At 36.2% G+C, this 12,201-nt stretch overlaps 1 protein-coding gene across 1 annotated transcript in view; it reads right to left on the bottom strand.

Annotated features, from left to right (window-relative positions):
- Positions 1 to 5,287: 5,287 nt before the first annotated feature.
- Positions 5,288 to 12,201, bottom strand: part of STEAP4 (STEAP family member 4) — a 29,196-nt gene continuing 22,282 nt past the window's right edge. The window contains 3 exon segments of the mRNA XM_008573468.1: positions 5,288 to 5,311; positions 5,314 to 5,573; positions 7,645 to 7,809. Of these exon segments, the coding sequence (XP_008571690.1) occupies positions 5,305 to 5,311; positions 5,314 to 5,573; positions 7,645 to 7,809 (432 nt within the window). The 3' untranslated portion in view covers positions 5,288 to 5,304.

Here is a 12,201-nt window from a genome sequence, read left to right as displayed (position 1 = left end):
AAAAAAAAAAAAAAAAAAAAAAAAAAAAAAAAAAAAAAGTGAGTGGAAGAGCCACTAGGAAAACGTTGGTTAGGTATAAGAGAGAACTGCATAATGATTGCCCGGAGTGCTTAAAAATGGAAGATATTTCCTCCTGGTGGCAGTCAATTCACTGCCTGCTCGGGTGGCTGACTTTTAGGAGTCTATAGAAAATCCCTGTGTCTGGTGGCAGATCTCTTCCGTTTTAACAGATTCTACTACTGTAATGAATGAGACAGGAACCCTGTCATTCTTTCGCAACTATTTCTGTCTAATCAGCATAAAAGAAAGGATTAGTAAAATGAAACAAATACACTAGTTGTGTTCCTTAAAAACCTGTTGACTCCCTTAAAATCATAGGGGAAAGTTTAATTCTAGTTGATCACATTCTGATAGATTTTGATATACAGTACTTGAACACCAGTCCAACAGCCTTTCAGTTTTATAAAACTGAGAAACTGGCAGCTATAAGTTATAGGTATTTGGACTAAATCTGTTTTTTTTTTTTTTTTTTTTAAACACTAAGATTCCTCAACCAGTATGAAAGTACAAAATGAAAAACATTGTGAAACTTCCTGCATGAGTCACTGGATGTCAAGAACAAATAGGTTCACTCAGTACACAAACACTAATGTGAAATCAGAGAAAAAGAAAACATTTGCCTTTAAGATCGTAGAGAAGAGCTATACTCTCCTTCACTGCCCCTTTGATTTCTCAGGTCAGGGGATTTTGCCTACCTCCACCTGAACAAAGTTTCCTTTGGAGTAGAGAGGAAAGGTGTGTCAGACTAAAGTGGGGAGATTAAAATAGCAGTTGCTATGGGGTTGAACTCAATGTGGAAACCACAGATCCTATTACCACAATTAGGGGATGAACTGAAATCAACATAAGCAAACCTGGAGTGTTGAGGACAGGACAATCGGGAATATTTAAAATGCTAATGAGCTTCTTGTTTTTAAAAATGTTTCAAAAACGAATTGGCAGTGGTTTGATTCTTCTAGTCTAATCTGCAGATTCAAATTTCAGGGGAAATTCAGGGAACTCATTACATTGTTGTGTTGAAAGGGATGGCCCTGGAGTAGATTTCCTGGATTCAAATCCCAGCTCTGCCCACTAAGCTGTGTGAGCTTAGGCCAGGCATGAAATTTTTAAGACTCAGTTTCTTTTTTCTGAAAAATAAGGATAATAAGACCCTTTTAGATAATTGTTATGAGGATTAAATAAAGTAATGCATCTCAGGTTGTTAGCACAGGCTTTGCTCATAGTATTTCACCTAAACATCATTAAAAGCCTTCCAAGATTCCCTTGCATCAGGAAGCAAGTAGTCCTGGATGCTTTTTTCCTGGCTGGGGCAGGGCAGGGGAGCACAGTCCTGCTCTTCCACACTCCCCTTTATGCTAATCTTTCCCCTTCACCCTTGACCCTTCTCCTCCCTCATTTGGGTCTTATCTGAGAGCTCAGGGCTTTGCTTTGAGCTTGAGGAAAAGTAATGCATGGAAGAGTAACTTATTTTCTTTTCCTAAATTCTACTAAATAAAACTTTAGGAGAGTGGAGGATTTTTCTAGACTGTAATGTTAATTCATTACAGAAAATTGGAGTAAGATCCTGTAGGGGTACTTGCAGCCTCTCATGGTGTGTGCATGCATGTGCACGTGTGTGTGGGACAGGTGATGGTAGGGATGATGGCTGTGGTGACAGAGAATGAAAATTATGAGCTCCGTATGCAGCACCTTGACTGACATTCCACTTTGATTTTGGGAGGAGTTCCAGGATCTTTTGAGCTCCCGGAAGTGAAATGCATTATATACATTCATCATGATCATGGCTCTTTTGTGATCCCTGAACAATAAATGCATGAAGAGCTCTTGAATGAATTCCTAATTGAAGTAGGTGTTGAGTAATGGCTTTTCCATTTGCTTCTAGCTTCCTCCAGGTTGCCAGCCCTCTCCTTATTTATCAGCTTTTATTTTGTTTCTGAAATCATGGTAACACCTATCAAGGCTGCAGCTGTCCAGCTGTACAGGGCATTTAATGCCTGGTCACGGAGTCTGAATCCAACCTAAAGTCTGCTTGTTAAGCTATTAGCCCTGTCCTGGTGGCATCTGCCTGGAGGACAGCCTTTTTATTTCTTTTCTAATTCTCACAATTAGTCCAGTGTGGGATATTATGGTCCTCCCCGTTTAGCCAACTGATGCACTTCCCTCTCTGAGGGTAATACTGAAGCACACACAGGATATTGGAACGCACCACCCAGCTGAGCTCAAACACATATTGCATAAAGCTGCAAATCCATTAATATACTTTCAGACTCATGCACTGCTTCTCCTTTTTCTTATCCCAGAAGAGAAGTATTCTTAGTTCCAAATGCCAGAACTACTGTCATTCAAAACTTCTCAGTCATTTTCTTTGGAACACCGATGAGTCAAAACCAGAATTAAACAAAACTAGAAAATATTTTAAAAGTAACGTTTAATGAGTACACATTTACAAAATCCATCATCCCTTAACCTGGGGAAAACATACAAAAATAAGTATAAACTTAATAAAAATTTTCCTAGAATTCAGGAAACATACCAGCAGTAAAGAAATTTAGTTGAACTTTTTTTTTATGTAGGTAGGACAATTGGGATCTTGATAAAGGAATACAGTTCATTCAAAGCACTTATTTCTATCTGTTGCAAATGCATTCTTTTCACCTTAAATAAACTGGAGGAGTCATCTGTGCTCAGATGGTCAAACTGATTTGATGGTTTTGGGAGGAGAGAGTGGGGTTGGGAGGGATGGAAGAACACTGGCTTTCTCTGGGCAGCTGGAGAGGCTTGGAGCCCTTGTGGTAGGGGCAAAGGTCAAGCCTGGCAATGCAGCTGTTATGCCAAAACCATCAGGGCACTTTTCTACTTCAGCCTTGATGGATGGCTTTTATTAAGTACTCACGTAGAGCATTTTTAGTAGGCTATAAAATAGAGTTCATTTTTTCTACAGGTGGGTTTTTAACCTTGGTATGTCATTTTCTATTTTTAGTGATGGACTATGACCCAGTACAAACATATTACTCTTTTACTGAAAAGGTGCATGGTTAACTCCAAAGGCTATTCTAGACTAGCATGGATGATTCTTAACCTATAACAACTAATTCTCTAGTGAAAGAGGAAGCTCCAGTTCCAGCACACTTGGCTGTTTTGCATGACATGGATGAGTAGTGACATTTTCTCTGTCTTTTCTGCCGGTGCTCTGCTCAGTCTTCCAGGTGTGTTATCCCTGCTTGGGTTGGTTAGGAATAAATTGAAGGAGCATATGTTCTGTGTACCTTTTCAGATATTTATCAGTAAACACAAACTGAAATAAAAACCAAAATCTATACTGGTATGATGAAACCAACAATCTCATCCAATGCTAACTGTATCAATATGGTCACTAGAAATAAATTGGCAATATATAGCAAATGTTAGTAAAAGTAAAAGTACTTTAATTTTGTAATCCCAATTCTTGACAAGTGTTCTAGGAAATAATTGAAAATATGAAAAATACATTATCAGTGTAAAGATATTCCCTGAAATGTTATTTGTTTTAGTAAAAAGTGGATATGGCCTACATGTGAAATTAGCTCAGTGGTTAAAAAATGCCTATTTGGTGTGATATTATGCAGCCATTATATAAATATATATACCAAGTAAGAGAACAAAGCCTCTAACAAGTGAAAAAGGAAGGATATAAAATTTAATATATAATATAGATAGAATTATTTCCAAAAAGTTTTACCAAAAAAATCATGGATTGTGAATAATGTTTTAATATATTTTAATCATTTTGTATAATGTCATGTATAATATGTTATAATAAAAGTAAAAAAAAAAAGGCCTTTGTAAAGCAGGCAGAAAAATGTCAGACCCAGTGCCTTTTAGTTGCTTTAGTATGTGGGAAGATTGTGCATAAGGCTCCTTTTAGCTCCATGCTTGAGCTAGGAAGGCTAATCCTGCTGAAGCTCATCTTGGAAACGGCACTATAAGCATAGAAAAACAGTGACTACCATCTTACATTCTAGCAAGAATTGAGATAAAGAATCTAGAAAAAAATTGAGAAAGGACCAAGTCTCATATAGCAACTACTGCTTACACCTTTCTGCGTTGTGACTTTCCGTAATTCTCTCTCATGTATTCATGGGTCAAATTTATACCTTCAGATTATTCATTTAATTTTACTGCTTAAAATTATAATAGACTAAGGCAGATTATAGAAACTACTTCTTCATACTAGAAATTAATTTCCTAGATGATTAATATTGAACAATATTTGGAACATATAATTTACAAAGCATATTACAATACCTAAATAATATCAAATCTAATAAGTTGCAACTTTACAATATTTATTTAGCTTGCTATCTAAAATTCTTGTCTATTTGAAGTTTTTGTGCAAGGGCTGTTATCAAACCTTCTTTGCTTATCACATGATGAAAAAATCCAAATGGATATCCCTCCATTTTTACTCAATCTTTCCTACACCTGTTCCTTATAGAGGAAGGATCTTATATGACAACTCTATAAATTTGCATGTATCCAGGGCATAGTTACTTCTAATCAATTGTGATATTTTTGTTGTGTTATAAAATAGTTCTCCACAGTAGACATTCATATTGGTAAAAGCAAAATCAAGGGGTACATCAAACTACAGAATCCATTATGGTCATATTTATGATCATTTTTACAAACAAAAAACAAACAAAAATATCTCATTCCTTCTACTTCATTTGGCCCTCTTCTTCAGACATACTTAATAAAGCCTTTATCAGTGGCCACCATTGTACTGTTCTCTTCCTCACTTAACTCAGCCCTCAAAGCAGAGAAGGAAGTTGCATGTACTTCTCCGGGATTTTGCAAGACATTACTTCACACATGTTGCTCGCAAGAAAGAAGCTTTTTTTTTTTTTTGGCAGCCAGCAGGTTCAGGGATCTTAACCTGTGACTTTGGTATTACAAGGCTGTGCTCTAACCAACTGAGCTAACTGGCCAGCCCACAAAGAAGCTTCTCAATCTTGGCCCCATGGCCTCTGGGAAAAGAGGCAGGGATCTGCACTGACTCATCATTAACCTGCGATAAAATGGTGTTCGTCTCCAACCTGCCAATTTCTCAAAGTCAGGCAATGTTTCTTCCTGTGTTCATAAATTTCTGACCATGGTGGGAGAAAAAACTTCCTTAAGTGTACCCACTATTCTTTTATAAACATTTAATACTTTTATAAACTTTTATAAACATTTAGGAGTTCAGAAGTCCAGGTAAATTGAACTTTACTTCACATATATGTTTTTCCATTCAATGCTGATTTCGAGTATTTTGAGCTCCTTTCCCAGCCCTGGCGGATCCGTGTAAGAGTCCTGTCTATGCACGGCATGATGAGGATAAACTTGATCACCAGCACAGTGCAAGGAATGATCAGGGCTAATATGTAGGCTGAAGGAAGATACCATTTGAGAACTGAAGGGCTGAGGAACTTCTTTCCGCCATATACCAGGGTGTGGGCTGTGCACAAGATCAGGGTCAAATAACCCAGTTTGGACTATAAGCAAGAAACAAAAAATGCACATTAACATTATTTACATCTAAGCCAAGGAAGGATATTTGTCAACAACCACAAACATTTGAAACCTGTAATTTTTTTATGCTAAAATCAATCTTTACCCTTTAATTAATAGACAATACAAATGACAACAATAAAAAAGAGGAAAAAAATGTGGCTGATTTCTCATTAGCAAATATACCACGACATTGATTTACAAGCCATTCTCAGGCCTGTGTGAAGTCATAAAACTTTACTGAAGTACACAGAAAAGGACATGCTTGAAAACTAACAAACCAAATCCTTTTATTGGAAGAAGTGGTAAAATAAAGATCATAATGACACAGATTGAGGGCATTTCAAACTAAAAGAAGCATAGCACCTTACCAAAAAAGTCTCTTATGTATTAAAGGAGAGACAAAATAACTTTTAAAAAAATGGAGGGGCTTTTCAAGTCAGATATGAACTTCTTATTATATATATTAATTTAAACTTTAAAATGAATCAAATGCAGATATAAACAACATAATATCCAAATAAAAGAATTATTTAAGTGCTATTTTAAACAACAAAATAAAGATGATTTAAAAGAAAAATGAGCAAGGAATAAAAAATAATTTTACATTTATTATTTATTTATTCATTTATCTATTGAAACATAATCGATTATATAAATCTGTGGGGTACAGAGTTGAATATCAGTACCTGTGTGCAAGATGTGATGCTCAAATCAGGATAGTTAGTATATCCAACATTACACAATGTAATAACTTTTGTGGCCCTTTACCAATCTCTTGCTAACCCTTCTCCTCTTCCCCCTTTCCCACTGAAATCTGTAATATTTAGGACACTGTGCTAAGTACTGAAAAAAGCTTACAAATGAAATGGTAGCTTCATCTTAACATGGCTGGATGGAAAAGTTTCCCAGGAATAAACTCTTCTCAGTTTGAATAAATAATGTACCTTGCCTCTGTACCTAATGGTAAAACTCTTTTATCACCTTTTCTAGAGGTCAGAGATGAATAAGGCACATCATGACCTCAAGAAGCACCACATTAGTATATGCTACTGACTAAAAGCAGACGCTAGCTAATTTCTATACCAATAAGGAGCAATTAGCAAACTTGTCTATTTGTTTTGGTCTAAACACAATGTTTATTTCTGTCCTAATGGGTTAAATAAAAATGTTATCATCATCAGAAAATGTAGACTGCATTTGGTCCCTGGGAGTAACTATAAAGACTTGAAATTCAAATAGTTCTATAAAATTCAAACCTAATTTCAATGACTAATGGTCTATTTTATTATACTGGTTCACAATGAGCATGCATCAGAATCATCTGGAGAGCTTATTAAAACGAGTTGCTGAGCCACACCTCCAGAGCTTCTGATTCAGTAGGTCTGGTTGTGGCCTGGGGCTTTGTGTATCTAACATGTTCCCAGGGGATGCTGCTGTTGCTGGTCTGGTGCCATATTTTGTAGACTACTGGTTTACAAGAATAGTTACTATGTGGCTTTAATGAGGTGTCTGGTGGTTGACATGTGGGAAAAGATGTTTTTCCCTGTTACAGATCGGCAGGAAGTCTGGTGTGATGATGTCTATCAAATCTGGCTTCAAAGGTTTTAAACTTTATTTCAGTATCCTCCTTTCCATAGCAATATGTCCATATTGTGAGGTTAATCTTTAGAAGGTGAAATTTTGTTTGTGGATTTCTTTTCACCTTGCACCTAGTACATCTCCACACAAAGTTTAGTAGTTCTTGACGCTTTTCACTCTATAGTCTTAGCTGTGCCTCTGGGAGCAGTCGGGATTCTTGGTAAGGGATGCCCTATTAGGAAATCAAACCATTACGAAATCTGCCTGAGTTTAAAGTTTTCTAATTTGGATTTTTTTAAATTTGAAGTTTGAAATTTTAATTTGAAGTTTTCCAATTTGAATTTTTAAAACGAGATTGCTAGGGAAGTAATGGAACAAAATGAAAAATTAGGCATGATATGAGAAAACAATGAGAATATTTGAAAAGTTATATTCATTCGCAATATAAAGAGAATTAAATCTTGAAGTCCTTACCTGGACAAATCGGAACTCTCTCCAGTTGACCTTGTTGCTAACTGATGGCAAGGAAGTGATTCCCAAAAGTACAAACAGAAAAAAACCAAGGATTCCCAAAGCTATATATGAATCATTAAGCCAGGCTGTAGAGGTACTAAATGGATCCTCTTTTTTGGATATTGCCTAAGAAAATTATAAGCAATTAAAAAATATTACATTTTTTACAAACTGTCCCACACTTTTAAGGAGACTGAAAAATACCATTGCATAGGTTATTTTCTTAAAGCAAATTGTATGGCATTTCTTAATAATCATTTAAAAGTAATTGTGGAGAAAAATACACTTAGAAATTATATATATGTATATACATATATACATACATACACACACACACACACACACTTTTTTTTTGGTAGAAAAAGTAATTGGCTTTGTTGGGACTTTATTTATAATACTTGACTCCCTGAATTGTGTAAGGAGTTTTAATGTACTCTATAAATCCTAAAACAAAGTAAACATTACATTCTTAACCATATGGCTTTTTGTTCCCAAGCAAAACTAGGTGCTCTCAAATGATTACATCAGAACTCTGTTTTTCTGCTTTATATGTTGATTATTGACACCTACGAAGTTTGGTTCTTTCATGTTTGTTATGTCATAATATGGCATCAAGTCTGTCACACCACAGGTTGAGAGGAATCAGGCAGTCCCTGGTATTGTGACTCTTACCCAAGGAACTAGGCCCTTGTAGTGTAACTCTCTCCTATGCATTTGTTAAGGAAATAATGTAGCATCATCAATCAGTTATTGAGTAGTAATCTTTGAGACTGCACTAAAATCAATCAAAACCCAATATTTCTAAATTAGACCTGACATACCATTTCCTCTGGGAATGCTTTAAGACTCCTTGAGCTGATTCTTTCTGAATCTTCTGACTATGATAAGATAGTATTTGACATTTGTTCAGAATTGTTTAGTTTTCTAGTTATTGAGGAAAACTTCCCAGAAGTCAAACATTAAGGGAGCTATAAGCACCCTTTTGTAAATTTGTTTGTGTTGCTTCGCACATATTTAAGCAGCCCCCTTACTTACAATATAGTTAGTTTTCACTTCCAAAAGGAAGTAGCATGCATAAAAATAGAAGCTTGAAAACACTTTGGTTTACAATTATTGACTACCACCCAAAGAAATTCAAGTAGGTGTCAGGTTTCCAGAGCCCCCAAATCTGTCAGTTTGTTAGTATCCCAGTGAGCCCTGGGAATACAAATCAAGACCCAAGTGAACCTGGGAATATAAATTTTATCCTCAATAGTTGTATGAGATCTTAATTGGATTCATTAAAAACAAAAACCAAAAAAAAGACATGATGTTTCTGATTATAGTTACTTTAAAAAATAAAGATGTTTAGAAGAGTAATTTTCTACAATTGTGAAATGGAATATTATGTAGCAAGATTCCTTTTTTTTTTTGTCTTTTTGTCTTTTTTCGTGACCGGCAACGGATCGCAACCCTCAGTGTCGCGCCCGCACCGGACCGGGACCGGCAACGGGATCGCAACCCTTGGTGTTGTCCCCGCTCCTCGCTCAGCCAGTGAGCGGCCGGTCTGCACGTGGGATCCGAACCCTCGGCGGGAGCGCCGCCGCACTTCCCAAGCGGCGCACTATAGCAGTGCGCCACCGGGCCGGCCCGCAAGATTCCTTTTTGATTTAAGGAGTAGGGGACATGCAGCTAGAGGTGGCCCCTCCCCACTCCTTGGACCCAGAGGGGAGCACCAGCCCATGGGGTCTGACCTGCCGAGGTGAGCCCAGAAGAACTGTGCAGTGCTAGGTGCTCATTCTGCTACCACAGATTCTGGAACAGGGCCCAAAGTGGTTTAACATAACCACAACCACACCTACTGTCAAGCAAAGACAATTCACCACTGCAGTAGCAACCAGGGCCACTCCACAGCCAGCCTCAGTGTAATAGAAGAAGCAAATCCTCTACCAAATGACTAAATGTCAACAAAAAAATACCGGAAGTACAAACAAGCAAGAAGAAATGACACCATCAAAAGAATACAGTAATGCTCTGAAGTCAGACTGCATGGAACAGGGAATCCTTGAAATGTCTGAAAAAGAATTCTATGCAATTATCTTAAGAAAATGTGAAGAAATAAAGGAAGACTCAATTAGAGAACACAATGAAAAAAGAAAAAATATCCAGAATATGAACGAGGAAATCTACAAAGAGATTAATACCTTAAAAAAGAGTGTGGCAGAACTTCTAGAAATGAAAGATTCACTGAATGAAATAAAAAACACAACTGAGAGCTTGAGCAGCAGGGTAGAGCAAGCAGAAGAAAGAGTTTCAGAGCTTGAAGATGGTCTTTTTGAAATAACTCAGGCAGACAAAAAAAAAAAAAAAAAAGGAAAAAAGAATTTAAAATAATGAGGAAAACCTAAGAGAGATAGCAGACAACCTCAAGTGCTCTAACATCTAAATTGTGGGTATTCCTGAAGGGGAAGAGAAAGGAAAAGGTATTGAAAACCTATTCAAGGAAATAGTAACAGAAAACTTCCTAGGTTTAGGGTGAGATACAGACCTTCAGATCCAGGAAGCTCAAAGATCCCCAAACAGATTCAATCCAAAAAGATCCTCCCCAAGACACATTATGGTTAAATTTGCAAAGCTCAAAGACACAGAATTCTACAAGCAGCAAGAGAAAAGCGTCAGGTCACTTATAGGTGCACCCCCATCAAACTAACAGCAGACTTCTCAACCAAAACCCTGCAGGCCAGAAGAAAGTGGAATGATATATTCAAAATACTAAAAGAAAAATATTGCCAGCCAAAAATTCTTTACCCAGTAAGGCTCTCATTCAGAAATGAGGGAGAAATAGTGTATTTCCTAGACAAACAAAAGTTGTATGAGTTCACCACCACATGACCAGCTCTGTAAGAAATTCTCAAGGGAGTCATTCATCTGGAATCTGAATAATGGTGACCACTATCATAAATATACAAGAAAGAGCAAAACCCACCAATAAAACAAAAATGTCAGTAAGAAAGAGAAAGAAGCTAAATCATCCCACCTTAAATTCCCAACTAACATTGAAGAAGAGAAATAAAAGGGGAAATAATGATCAAAAGATATTTAAATCATCTAAACAAGAATCAATTAAATGACAAGAATTAAGAAACACTTGTCAATAACTACCTTAAATGTGAATGGACTAAACTCTCCATTCAAAAGACACAGACTGACTGATTGTATTAAAAAGCTAGACCTAAGTGTATGCTGTCTTCAAGAGACCCACCTCACCTTTAGAGACACACATAGACTAAAAGTGAAGGGATGGAAAAAGATATACCATGCAAATAGAAACCAAAAATGAGATGGAGTAGCTATTCTTATATTGAACAAAATAGACTTTGAACCAAAAAACATAAAAAGAGATAAAGAAGGCCACTATATAATGATAAAGGGATCTATCCAGCCAGAAGACATAACAATCATAAACATGTATGCACCCAGTACTGGAGCACCCAAATATATAAAGCAAACACTCTTAGATGTAAAGAAAGAAATAGGACCTAATACATTAATAGTGGGTGATCTGAACACCCCTCTCTCAGTATGGGACAGATCTTCCAGACAACAAGTCAACAAAGAGACACAGGATTTAATCTATACCTTAGACCAACTGGACTTGGCAGATAAATACAGGACATTTCACCCAACAACTAAAGAATACACTTTCTTCTCATTAGCTCATGGTATGCTCTCCGGGATAGACCACATATTAGGTTGCAAATCTAGTCTCAGCAAATTTTAAAAAATTGAAATCATTCCAACTATCTTTTCAGACCATAATGGACTAAAATTGGAAATAAAAAATAAGCAAAACTCTGGAAGCTATACAAATACATGGAAATTAAATAATAGGCTCCTGAATGACCTATGGGTCCAAGAAGAAATTAAACAGGAAATTAAAAAATTTCTAGAAACTAATGAAAATAAAGATACATCATACTAAAACCTGTGGGATACTGCAAAAGCAGTACTAAGAGGCAAATTTATTGCAATAAATGCTTATATCAAAAGAATGGAAAGACTTCAAATAAACGACCTAACACTATGCCTCAAAGAACTTGGAAAAACAACAACAATCAAAACCTAAAGGTAGTAGACTGAAAGAAATAATTAAGATCAGAGTAGAACTAAATGAAATAGAGACCCAGAAAATGATAGAAAAGATCAACGAAACAAAAAGTTGGTTTTTCGAGAAGATAAATAAAATAGACAAACCATTAGCTAGATTAACCAAAAAAAAAAAAAAAAAAGAGAAGACCCCCAAAAAAACAAAATCAGAAATGAAAAGGGAGACATTACAACCAATACCACAAAAATACAAAGAATCACTAGAGACTATTATAAACAACTGTATGACAACAAATATGAAAATCTGGAAGATATGGATAAGTTTCTAGACACACACAAACTCTCAAGATTGAACCAAGAAGAGATAGAAAACATGAACAGACCAATAACAAGCAAGGAGATTAAAATGGAAATTAGCTATCTTCCATCAAA

Source organism: Galeopterus variegatus, unplaced genomic scaffold, assembly GCF_000696425.1.
Source record: "Galeopterus variegatus unplaced genomic scaffold, G_variegatus-3.0.2 Scaffold925, whole genome shotgun sequence".
Lineage (NCBI taxonomy): Eukaryota > Metazoa > Chordata > Mammalia > Dermoptera > Cynocephalidae > Galeopterus > Galeopterus variegatus.
The sequence above is the reverse complement of the archived record's forward strand: the minus strand, read 5'-3'. Positions and strand labels throughout refer to the sequence as shown.